This window comes from Pristiophorus japonicus, chromosome 13 (genome assembly GCF_044704955.1).
Source record: "Pristiophorus japonicus isolate sPriJap1 chromosome 13, sPriJap1.hap1, whole genome shotgun sequence".
In the NCBI taxonomy this organism is placed as follows: domain Eukaryota; kingdom Metazoa; phylum Chordata; class Chondrichthyes; family Pristiophoridae; genus Pristiophorus; species Pristiophorus japonicus.
In genome coordinates, this window is record NC_091989.1 from 124,941,471 (window position 1) to 124,955,010 (window position 13,540).

The following is a 13,540-nucleotide window of genomic DNA, read 5'->3' on the forward strand; positions in this document are numbered from 1 at the left end:
CTCACAGCTGAAACGGAGAAAGCACTCCACAAACTGCATTTTTCTCCTTGGATTTGGATTTGGGTTTGGCTAGCAATGAAACAATCCAATATTACATGTTTTCTCCAATATAAAAACTGCAGCTGAAATATGCAGGTCAGAGCTCTCTCGTCCTCCAGATGGCTTTTTATGGAAAAAGTGTTTTACCACTGAAAATAAATCATTTTGTATAAAGCAGTAGGCAGAGAGTAGTCTAATACCCAGACAGATTTTATCCAATAGGAATTCCTTGCCTATCCTGTGTTCACACAGATTTAGAAAATTATATAAAAAGGGGAAAATTACAATTATTGCTTGCAGTTGCTGGAATGAACAGTATGATGATATGCTTCAGGTATGAATAGCATCAAATTTGCAGAGATGACTATGTATGGTAAATGTCGACTAAAAGAAATCCCGCGGAATTGGAAATTGAGCTGTAACCCAAATTTTAATAGGTTGGCAAAAAGATTAATAGAGCCAATTGATAGAGCGACAGATTTAATGGAGAATCATCAATTATAGCCTCAGATTATGGATTTCTCCAAGAGCCATTTAAGTCTAAAGTACAAGATATCTTTGGTTTATGAACATGCAATTGTAACAATCTCAAATAATTGTTTCTCATACAAATGGAACAGGAATACCACAGAGAAATATCACAAATGTGGATGCACAGGGCAGAAAATAACTTAGTAGGCCAATATAGATAACATCTGTACTCTGGATTCACAAGACTTTGTACATTGGAAGGGAAAAGTATTTTGGTGACCATTTCAAAACAACAGAAACCTAATATACGCACCGAAAAAAAAAAATCAAATGCACACCAAAACAATCCTCAATATCAGCCAAGAAATCCCAGTCAGCTGCTTTCCCCGGGTAATCGGGTAAAAAAAAAAAGTTTAAAAAGATATGCACTTATCTGAACCTGCTGCGCCCACGAGGGATCCCGGTCCTGAGGATTTCACTGACTGCGCGTCAGAACGTCCACAGGGCTGGAGCTGCAGTCATGTGGCACTGGGCAGCCAATCCAGGTAAAGTATATACTCATTCATAATAATGGGAACTCCGTAAATTGGCGTTCCCGTTATGATGATTGAGAAGCCTCCCCCAAAACACAATAGAAAAAATACAATTTTTATTAATTTAAATTAGTTATTTATGTATTATTAAAAAATATATTTTTCCGATTTTTAAAAATTATGATTTAAAATAAACTTACCATAGTGGGGAGGGTTTTTAAACAATAAAATGTGTTTTTTTTAATTTTATTTTATTATGTTTGCGTATTTTAAAACTCTTAGACCTGTAAAAATAGGCTGTGCTCCTGCTTTTATCAGGTGCAAGAGTATTCAGGACATCTGCTGAGCAAGATATGGATAAATACAGCAATCTTTCCCATGCGAATATCCTGGATGTGGAGATATGGAAGATCTGTCAAGCTCCAGCTTGACAGATCGGAAAAGCCGGTTTTCAGCGCATGCACATTGTGCACTGAAAACCGGCTTTAGCGATGCCTTCCCAGGTTCATACACACTCCGTATGGACCTGGGGAGGCCGGAATTTCTGGGCCATCATATTAACGTATGAATTTTCATTGGAAACTGTATACTGTATACAACAATATCGAAGCAATCTCAACAACCAATTACAGAGCACTGCAATCATGTTGGCCTGGAATATGCAGTCAGCGGTGAATCAAAGGCATTCTCCGCTGACCTCAAAATAAGCTTTGCACAAAGATTGCGCGATCAGTGTGGCGAGAAGTTCAGGTTTTCTGACGCATAATTCAAATCAATGGAAGTTAATGGAGATTCCCAGCGACGAGCTGGTGTGACATTAACAATCTGTCTAGGCAGCCAATCAAATGCAGAATTCTCACAGTGGCCCAGGAAACGGGTAAGCTCCTAAAATTCTAACTTTTTAAAAATGTTAGACACAGCAATACAAAGATTGGGGCTCTCACATGGGGAAAAGGCAAACCTGAAATAAAGATCAATAAACTTTACAAAATGTTTAAAGTTTCTTTAAAAATTTAATTAAAATGGATAATTTGACACTACACAAAATTAAAATTAGTTTTTCAGGGCCATAACGTTTGTTTAGCAGTAATTATGTTGTTAAAACCCCAGTTACACCTCATCCAAAAGGGTCTAACTTTTAAAGGGTTATTTAACAGCATAATTACTGAAGTTTGTGTCAGTTTCCATGATGAGAGATTTCACTGATTGCCGGCTCTGTGCGGGTGGGTGGGGCAGGGCGGGGCCAGCACAACGCAGCCTGTGGAGGATCAGTGAGTGACAGACCGCAACTTCGGGATTTCTACATTGGGCTGCGCATGCGCTAAATCCTGAAGTTGCGGTCAGTTTCAGAGGGGTAATGACAGCGAACGCTGCCTGTTCACCATCATCAGGACTGCAAATTCCAGGCCATTACCAATAATAATAAAACAACAAGCCTGGAGATGGGATTGTTCACCAGACTGATTCTCGGGATGGCAGGACTGACATATGAAGAAAGACTGGATCGACTAGGCTTATATTCACTGGAATAAGAAGAATGAGAGGGGATCATATGGAAGCATAAAAAATTCTGACTGGATTGGACAGGTTAGATGCAGGAAGAATGTTCCCGATGTTGGGGAAGTCCAGAACCAGGGGTCACAGTCTAAGGATAAGGGGTAAGCCATATAGGACCGAGATGAGGAGAAACTTATTCACCCAGAGAATTGTGAACCTGTGGAATTCTCTGCCACAGAAAGTTGTTGAGTCCAGTTCGTTGGATATATTCAAAAGGGAGTTAGATGTGGCCCTTATGGCTAAAGGGATCAGGGGGTATGGAGAGAAGGCAGGAGTGGGGTACTGAAGTTGCATGATCAGCCATGATCATATTGAATGTGGTGCAGGCTCGAAGGGCTGAATGGCCTACTCCTGCACCTATTTTCTACGTTTCTATAAAAGCCACCTTGTGGTCTTTCTTCCAAATAAAGTTAAATAATTTTAGGAACTTAATTTCTCAGCTTGGTATGCTTGTGTTAATCTGTAAATGCTAATTAAAATCACCAAGAGCTTTACGCACAAGGGGGCTGATTAAGCTACATTTTTGATCACAATTATTGCTGGGCTCCATCTTTTTACTGGAAATCATATTCAAATATACATTACATTTAACACTGAACAATAACCCTACTAAACAAACAAATGCTTCATGCTATTTCCCATAGAATCTCACCTGTTTAGATGTTCCATCATGTGTTATAAATTATACATCTGGTGTCCCTCATTATTCTTGAGAAAAGGAACTCCATTAAAAAGACAGTATTATCTGGCAATGCCATGTTGCCAGGTTTATAAGTTAAACAGTGTGCAGAGACACAACTGGTGGTGTGATCATGCCACTGATTGTGTTGGGCATTACATGCAGCAAATAAACTTAAAAATATGTGGCAGAAAAGTTTGTGTTACAGCATATATGTGGGGATATAACCTTGACTTCATTTCATCTGTCTTACAAGTGTAAAACAAACGTAACGAGGTCAAATTTCAGGGACCAACATCCTGTGCCTGAAGGATGCCTTATAAACGTCTCACTCGAAATTGGGTCAGGGCATTTTTCTGGCGCCAGTAAAGGGCACCTAAAATAAGTGTTAGGTCCCTTACGTATGTAAATGAGTGGCCTAACATCCGTTTTAGACCGATTCACCAATAGGTCTGTGATGTGTTGGGCCTGCCCGGCTCACGATTCTTCAATGGCCACTGCGGCTTAAGCAGCAGGTGCCAACACAAGGAGAGTTTTAATATATGTATAATATATATTTTTAAATGTTGCTCTTTATCCATGAAAAGCACGAGTGCTCCTCCCAACTTCACAGCATGCCTGAGGGCCACTGCAAACCTGCAATTGCACTCCCCTCCCTCCTGCTCACTCTCCCCATGCACTTACCAGAGAACCACTAGCAGAGAGGCAGATGGCTCAAAGCTCAAATCAGAGGGGTGAGCAGACAGGCTCTGGCTGCTCACCTATATTATTTAGAGGAGGTCCAAGCTCCAATCTCGGGCCTCCTGGTTTGGGCGGTCACTGCAACTGCCTTCGCACCCTTAATCGGGCGCTGATAATTTTCTTCCCTGGGATGCGGTACTATGCCAACTATTCTAGTGGTCAATGTGGCTTGAACTGATCATTTGGTGTCAGATAAGTTGTTAACCTGTAGCAGCAGCACCCCATTTGTGTAAAGGCTATTTGTATTAGGAAACTATCAAGGGTCCGAAATTGGTCAATGCATAAGGTCCACCCATTTCTCGGCGGTATGTCGGTTCAAACTGCCGGCATAAAGCAGAGACTGATGGGGACAAAATTGATCGATTTTTTTTCCAGCGTTGTGTCTCCGGTATGTCAATGGTCTGCAGAGGGCGGTATGTAACCTAGTAGTCGATCCAGATCGACTTTCTCTTCGATGGACGATGCAGCATTGAACTGTGCATGCGCAATTTTTTTCCCCTTTTTTTTAAATAAAAATTTGGGGGTTCAGGGGTCACCCGCGCAGGTGCAGTGAATTGAAGAGGGAGAGCGAGCGAGAAGGAGTAGCAAGCTAGTCGATGGGCAGTTACTTTAAAAACACATTGCAGAGCTAAAAATTATTCATAACAACGAATAATTCTTCAGTTTGAAGAATAAGACATTTTACAAAGCAAAAATCAAATATTATGGAAATGTTAAAAAAAATCGTGCGCGTGCGTGATGTTAAACGGGTTGACAATTTTTACTTTCATTTACTTTATTTTCTGCAATAGCAGCCAATCAGTGGCGTAAGGGGGGGGGGGGTGGGGGGGTGGAGGGAGACGGGGAGGAGGGGAGGAAGAGGACCTACAACCCAAGAGCCTCTGACTGAAATTGAGATCCATGTCCTGTCCCTGGTCGGGGAAAGTAACCGTGCCACCACCGGCATTGGAGCTGACCCACTCACACAGGATGGTAAGTTGAATACAATCCAGTGTTGTGTTCCTCGCATGTAATGTAACTGTAATGTTGACCTGATGTTATGTAATACAAGTTTATTGCACTGTAATGTCGGGCTCATGTGATGTACTGCAATGTTGGGGGCAAGTAACGCGATGCATATATGTATTGTCTGTCTGAGACATGTAATGCAGTACTGCAGCAGTGGTGGATATTTAAGTAAGACTGCAATAAGTCACTGTACTATGTACTCATGTAACCCTGACCCCTCCCCTGGTGCCAAGCATTTCTAAATGGTTTGTACTTCCAGACTCAGACATCACCGACACAGAGATCAGACAACAGACCCACTACCTCCACCTCTGGCGTCACCCAGCCCTCTCCTGACTTCACCACTGGCAGAGATGAGGAAGACGAAGAGGAAGAGCTGATCATGGAGCCAGCGGAGGTGGGGGTGGAGATGGAAAAGGATACACCAGCTACATGTAGGCTGGCTGGAACATCTTCCACCACGGAGTCTGTATTCAGGAGATTCCCCCATGGCTCCTCTGATTCTGCGGGACCAAGTGGTACGCAGCAAGGCACACCCAGTGTTGCAGCGCCTTTGCCGCAGCGACGAAGGTTGGTGCAGAAAAGATCGGTTGCTGTAGGCATGTACCAGGACATGGTGCGTCTGTCACAGGCCAGCATCAACATAGGTTGAGAGCTGCTCAAGGCCATGACGACGATAGCTGCAAACATCGTATGATCACCGTGATAAAGCGGACCGCCGACGAAGCTAATCTTTCTTTTGCTTTCTGTACCTGAATGGACTCTTTGAACTTACACGTCCTGCTCATTAACGATTCTTTAATCTGATTGGTTAAGGAAATACAAAGTTGTTTGTCCTGTTCACACAGGTCCCAGATCTCCTGTAGAGGGCGCCGTGCTGTTCAAACATCCTGCTGACAGCAACTTGCTGTGGAAAACCCCACAGAAACTATGGGCAAGTGCAAGTGTAATAAATGGCAGATGCTGTTTGTTCACTGCTCACAGCAAAGTCTGTCCCATTATATTCACTGCAATATTATACCCGAGAAGATGCTTATTCGCAAAATTATATTTGACGACTTTCACGCGAGTTTAACTTTACCACAAATATGTCGGACTATATAAAAATATTTTTTAAAAAAAAGTGAAAGAAACAAGGTAAAGCACTGCACTTCTCAAATCACAGTATATGAATTTGTAGCTGTGTTTCAAATAAATGGGGCATTAACTCGTTCGCGTCAGCGTGATCTCTTATTCTGCACGAAATTCACAGGCGTATCGCAACAAATGCTGCCACTAATTCTTCTTGACTTCTACTTTTTTGCAGTTTTAAAACCATCAAGATTTATAAGGGTGATTAATGATGTTTGGCAGTTTTCACTAGTAGTCAGACTGACCTCTTGAAAACATGAGTAACTGTATCCAATTTTATAAAGAGAGCTTCTTTATACCAGCAGTAACATAAATGACTACAGACTTTATTTCAGAAGTGTGGGAGGCTTTCCCAAAGATCCGCTGAACTTCAAATTATGTGCTGTTAGGGTGAAATACTAGCCAAAAATGTATGGTGGCTTTATCAAGATTAACATTTTTCAACTATCTGATCTCTACATCCAAGTTATTCAAGAGCAAATAAAGCAAAGACATCAACTTACTCATAGTACTCCGCAGCTGGTGTGATTTTATATTTTGAATATTTGGTTCCATTTCCCAGAATCGAGGTGTTGAGTAGCTTTGGGTCAGTACAGTTTGGACTGTTCCAATAGTTATTGCAGTGTACCCACGGAAGGTCGGATGTGAATGAAGAGAAGAGATAGTACAGAGACCAGGCTATGATGACGTTATAGTAAAAGCCAACATATAGGGCTATTAGTATCACAGCGTAGCCCACACCTAAAAGAAAAATTATTTAATTTCTATTAATACAGTTATGGTTCATAATCCACTGCAAGATATGAAAAGGGGTACGAGGTTTCCTTCCCCCTTTCTCCACCAAATACAACATTAAAGGGCCCAAAAATACATGTCTTCTTAAAACAAATTTCTATTTACCATAGAAAATTTACCTTGACAGTTCATTTTTTTTTACTGTAATAATATAAATAGACAGTTGTTGTAAAACTTAACATCTAGTAGTAGAAAATGCTGGTTCATTTTGAAATTATTGTGCAGTAGGTCATTTTAAAAAAAGGTCCTAAAGACATTTGGGTCCCCAATTTTCCGAGGGAGCATACCGATTGCAACCAAGGAACTAATGTTTTTTCTATGGATGAATCCAGCATAGGTCTGTAGACTCTGTGCCGGAAAATATTTTGTTTGTTTTAAAAACAAAAAAGTGCACTTTTAAAAAAGGAAGTTCTTCAGTTTCTGTTCAAAATATACCAATTTCATTTTGATTTAATATGGAATATTTACTGGAGTAATAGACTCCTTACTCAATGAGTCCTTATGTATTAGAAGTCAAAATGGCCAGCAATGGGCTGCCATCAGTGCTCTAGTATCTCATTTGCATATTAATTTAACACATTTGCCTCTTCATGCCGACAACAAAATTACAAGTTTGTCTTTGTGAGCAAACAATGCTGAAAGGGCATCGCAGCAACTTTCTATCACTGTGTGAATAATAGGCTAAATGTTCAGGGAAGGGACACAACATATGCAACTTGCACTTGTGTGGAATCTTCTGTGCCAAAGAGCCGTTCTCCAATCTATAGTGCTGTTGTGCAGACATTGAAAAAATGGCACTGTCAAAGGGCTCATTTCAACAATGAAATGTAAATACCAAGAATTGCACGAGTGTTCCTTTGGCATCATTCCCTCAATCTTCTGAATTGTAAACAGTGCTGTGCAGGCTGCAAATGCCACAGCTCATCACCTCTCTGCAATTTCTTTTTCTCCAAAAACATTTTTCTTCTCACTAATTTTCTCCCCTCCTCTGCTGCAGGATTTGAGGTATGGTTCTCCAACACCCACCAAGATCAGCTAACTCAGTACAGATGGAGGATCAAATCTAGGATCTATCTGATCGGCATAGCTCAACTAGTCAATTGACCTGAAATGTTAACTTTGCTTCTCTCTTCACAGATGCTCCCTGACCTGCTGAGTATTTCCTGCATTTTCTGTTTTTATTATAGTCAATGGATACACTTGCTTATTTAATGAGGTATTCAGGCTACACTTTCATTGCCTAGAACCAAAATTTACAGAAATGTTGTTAGGTGTAGAGAGAAAGTAAAACTTCTAACTTGTGCGAACAATGTGCCTCAACTCTCAAGTTCTGAGGAGCACTCTACTGCAATTGGCATGGATTCTTCCATCTCACGAGTTAAATTACCATAGCATACAGCCCCTTCCTCAAATTGGCTTAACTGAATTTTGGGGCCATTGCTATGCCTTTTTCAATGTGCCACTCAAAGATATGGGTTCACCTGACTTTTTAAAGAAAACATATCTCTGACTTCATATCATTTACAGGTACAACCCATTGGCTGAATCTGATGCAAATTCTTTGAGGACCCTCAGCAATGAATTTGTCCAATAACATTCTTTTGCAAGAGTCTCAATCTTCTCATCACTATTCAGTGTCTTCAGCCCTTGTACAATTCCATTGATAAGTAAAATGTTTTCAAAGATTTGAATTGTTACTGGCTTGATTTGCAGCCATGAAGGCCAATGCCTTTATCCATTAAGTAAATAATTGCAGTAAAGGAAGAAGGGCAAGAATATGAATATGGTGAGACCACACCTAGAGTACTCTGTACAGTTTTGGTTTCCTTACCCAAGGCAAGATGTACTTGCCTTAGAGGGAGTGCAACGAAGGTTCACTAGACTGATTCCCAGAATGAGGGGATTGTCCGGAGGGGAATGATGAGTGGACTAGGCCTACAGTTTGTTAAAAAAAAAAGGTGATCTCATTGAAACATATAAAAGTCTTAAGGAACTTGAGAGGCTAGATGCTGGGAAGAAGTTTCCCCTGGCTCGGGAGTGTAGGACTAGGGGTCAGTCTCAGAATAAGGCCATTTAGGACTGAATGGAGGTGAAAATTTCTTCACTCAAAGAGTTGTGAATCTTTGGAATTCTCTACCCCAGAGGGCTATGGATGTTCAGTTATTGAGTATATTCAAGACAGAGATGGATAGAGATCTTATTGAATGCCGAAGCAGGCTCGAAGGCCAAATGGCCTACTCCTAATTCTTATGGTTTTGAATATCGGCCAGGCACTATACCTACACACCTCTATACACACACACACACACACACACACACACACACTCTCTCTATGGGCATATACAACCCACTGGCCATTCTTCATAGGAGATCTAAAAAAATTGTGTGTTGGCAGGCTGTTCAACTGTGGAATACATAACAGTTGGTGCAGCCACTTTCCACCATGGACATATTAGATAGCAAAAATCCTGGCTGATTTCTCAGTTTCATAAGCAAGAGGCAGTGAGAACAAATGCAATGCTCTTACTGAAGCCAATGACTGCAATTAGCTAACTCAGCAAACACAATGATTCTTATTTGGAATTTCCTGGGCTGCCTGGCCAGAATTTAACAGAAATGCCATTATTTTCAGGAGGTTTCTGGACAAGTGGGAGCAAGAAACATGGCTGAGGCCTGATCTCCATTGCTACTTATGGAACATTTTCTACCCGAACTCATGGGAACGCAGGATACTTTTCATATTTGGTCGGCATATTCAAATAAAACGCTAATGTCAGAATGCCTTAGCCAAGGTGTTCCTGCCATCCAACACAGCAGAGGTGGGTTTTAAAGTGAAATGGCGGGCCATGCCTAGTGTAATTGATTGCATTAGGAAAGTGTGAAATTTCACCCCCCCAAAAAAAAATCAGCCAACACCTTCCAGCCATGCTATGGTGTGGCAGATAAACGATGAAAAGTTGGGAGCAGTGGAGGTCCAAACAGATTATAATGTTGTAATCAGGTACAAAAAAAAATCAAAAATGCTAATGGAATGTTAGCCTTTATAACAGGAGGGCTAGAAAAAAAAAGGAAGATTTTTCTACAACTATTCAAAGCCCTGGTTAGACCACATCTGGAGCACTGTATACAGTTCTGCACACCAAACTTAGAAATGATATATTGATCTTGGAAGAAGTGCAGTGCAGATTCAGGGATACAGTGATTAGATTATGAGGAGAAATTGCATAAACTAGGCTTTCCCTGGAATATTGGGGGGTGATTTGATTGAGGTTTAATGGGTTTTGAAAGGAATTGCTAGGGTGGTTACAGAGAAACTTTTTCCACTGATGGGAGAGTCTAGGATAACAGGACATAACCTTAAAATCAAAGTCAGGCCATTCAAGAGAGAAGTTAAGAAATACTTCTTCATGCAAAGAGTAGTAGAAACGTGCAACTCTTTTTCACAAAACGCAGTAGATGCTAGCTCCATTAATCATTTTAAATTTGTGATCGATAGATTTGTGCTAGCCAAGGGTATTAAGGGATATGGAGCCAAGGCAGGTAAATGAAGTTAGGTACAGATCAGGAATTCTTAATGAATGGCAGAACAGGCTTACAGGGCTGAATAGCCTACTCCTGTTCCGATGTCTTAGGTCCTGAAATGATTTCCCTCCATGGGAGGGGCAGGGAAAAAGCACTGGGAGCCTGCCACAAAATTAAAGTGAGCTCAACTCCAAAATACCCACTAGGGTCAAGGTACTGAGGGGTGGGCAGGCTGCAAAGGCTGCACTACCACCAATCCGACAGGACTCCTGCCAGATCAGAAATTCCAAGGCTGTGGCTCAGTGCCACATCATACAGTGCATTTACCCACCAAACCATCAGGAGGTACAATTTCAGAGAGAAAGCACTGTTTTGCTGAAACTGTGAATTTGTCATCAGTTTGTTGCTGACTCCTTTCCCAAGCTGTTTCTGGAGACTGGATATTTCTGCTTAAAATGTACAGTTATGGCAAATGATTTCATTTTTCAACCAGCTAAAGTACACTTATGATGACAGTAAAATAGAATTTTGCTGCATAACTTCTGTCCTTGATAAAACTATTCAATGTTTTGAATACTTGAAAACATGGATTTGTACAAAGTCTCATTTGGGTTCACTTTTCTGATGGGCATATATGCTAATAAACAATGAGTACATTTCTAATTACCTAAAGTAATGACCCCACAAATTAATAGCCGTTCAAGTCTCATTGTCTGCTTTGAACACAATCTAATTATACTAGAAATGCACATGTTTAAACACTTATTTTTAGATATAAAAATATAAACACTCCAAACAAGATCTGTGGAGCGATCCTTTGGCTCAATGGTAGCATTGCCGCCTCTACATCCAGCAGGACACTCGGGAGTGTGGGTGGTCTCCATCACATGGGTTGTGAGAGCCCATAAAACCCTCCAACCTATAGGACTAACTACCCTACCGGCTGATAAAGATTCCAAAGCCACGCAAGTCCTGTCAGACTTTTAATCAGCTTGCAAATCCTTCCATTAACTCACATTATTCTCCAAGGGAAGAGTGTGAAGATACAAAAACAAGAAAATGTGAGATTAACAGAAACTTACTGACCAGGGACAGACAACAGACCTTCCCTTTTGTTCTTTCTTCCCTTTCAGTGCTTCTAAACAATGTGCTCTTTTTGAACATTCGCCAGTTCTGACGAAGGGTCATCGACCCAAAACGTTAACTCTGTTTTTCTCTCCACAGATGCTGCCTGACCAATTGAGATTTCCAGCATTTTCTGTTATTATTAATAGATACTTCCTGCTTTGTGTTAGATTCAAATGTATGTCACATGCTTGAGTATAATTGAAATCTTGTGAATATGAAAAAGCTACAATGTATCATCAAGTACAAACACTTAAATTATTTCCTGTGATCTCACTAAATTCTACGTGAATATAAGCAGACAACATGTAAATTAATATGCGTTCTTCTACTGATATGACATAAATAACATCCCCACCTTTGAAGATGGGGCAGATTTTCCAGACAGTAGCAGCGCCCTCTCGATTGTACTGTCCCAATGCTAGCTCCATGTAAAACAAGGGCATTCCAGCGATTAACAGAAAGAACAAGTAAGGAATAAGGAATGCACCTATAAACAGGAAGAATACAATCTGTTTATTTGCGATGGGGGGGGGGGGAAATCGCACAGTATCATTTTGTGGTAACCAGTGATCCCTATACATAACAACGGTTGGCCCAGGTCAGATATGGTGTAAGATTTCACCAATGACAAGTTAGAACTATCGCTTCAATGACATGTCAGTCATCTCCATTCTCCGCATGCCCCAGGAGAGCAGTTGAACTGGAGAAGTTTATTTCGGTGATCCCCAGCGGGGACTAACTGGAGACAATCAGAACTTTACTAATGGGTGAACTCCAGTTACCTATTCCTGGGTTACATTCAGATATCCGTCGCCGATCCCAGAGGACACCATCCTAGCGAGAAGCAATTTATCAGAAGCAGCTCCTGAAATTACTAAACCTCATTATTTTAAAATCGCAGCACAGTTAATGCTCTCTCCCCCACACTTCGCTAAAAGAAGCGACGGGTCCATCAGGAGCGTGCACTTGCTCTGAAATAAACGGCAGGGCGATTTATTTGGATTGGAATGCCTTTCCGGGACCGTAAGGATTGGATCCAAACTGGGTGATACAACACTATATTGGACGGGGAGGGAAGGGAGGTGCAACAGTGGCAAAGCAGCGGCTCAATCGAACATTAAAAACACACACAACCCAGAAATCACAACTGGTTTATTGGACAGATGTTCATTTAAAACAAGCCAGTCGCTGGGTTCAACGTGAATTTTCCCTTGACCTAATTAAAGCAGACATGGAAAAGTGAGAGAGAGAGAGAGAGAGAAAAGTATCACTCACCGCCTCCGTTCTTGTAGCACAGATAGGGGAATCGCCACACATTCGCCAGGTCCACGGCAAAGCCGACAACAGAGAGCAAGAAGTCGATCTTCTTGCCCCAGGTCTCCCTCTCCTCGCCCTCTCTGTCGACGGCGGTGAACGGGGGGGCATTGTTGACCAGAGCAGTGTTGGTGTACTGAACCCCATTGTGCTCCTTCACCAGAACCAGCTCCACGTCCTTCCTCTCCACGTCGTTGCACTCTGTCATTGGAGCAACAGATGCCAGCTTGTGGTCAGAAAGGACCTGCTTGTTCATCATTCCTCTCGGGAAAGCGGGATAATATTCTGGGGCAAACTGGGATAAGCACACACAACACAGCCAAATGTTAGAACCACAGCGATGGCAATCCGGCCGGCAAGCCTCACGGATGGAGCCCGATCAGAAGTCCCTTAGCGGCCGCCAGCTGTGGAAACACAAAACAAAAAGAAAACAGTTGCTTTATTACTAAATATAAACACCATGCCAAAGAAAAAAGAAACCTAGGCAATGGTCAGCGAAATAACACGATGCACAGTACTTCGACCGAGAGCAGTGGCGGACTAAATGAACGGTTGCCACCCAGGCTGGGATCCCTACACAATCTGCAAAAGTCTTGTTGCTTCCGATGGAAGTTTGTAAGGC

The 13,540-nt window shown here is 41.6% G+C and overlaps 1 protein-coding gene across 1 annotated transcript in view; it reads right to left on the minus strand.

The window, feature by feature from the left end:
* Positions 1-13,177, minus strand: part of slc6a2 (solute carrier family 6 member 2) — a 149,925-nt gene extending 136,748 nt beyond the window's left edge. The window contains exons 1-3 of the mRNA XM_070897988.1: positions 12,880-13,177; positions 11,960-12,091; positions 6,663-6,900 (exon numbers count right to left, since the gene is read on the minus strand). Coding sequence (XP_070754089.1) covers positions 6,663-6,900; positions 11,960-12,091; positions 12,880-13,177 — 668 coding nt within the window. The remainder of the gene's footprint in view (positions 1-6,662; positions 6,901-11,959; positions 12,092-12,879) is intronic.
* Positions 13,178-13,540: the final 363 nt, after the last annotated feature.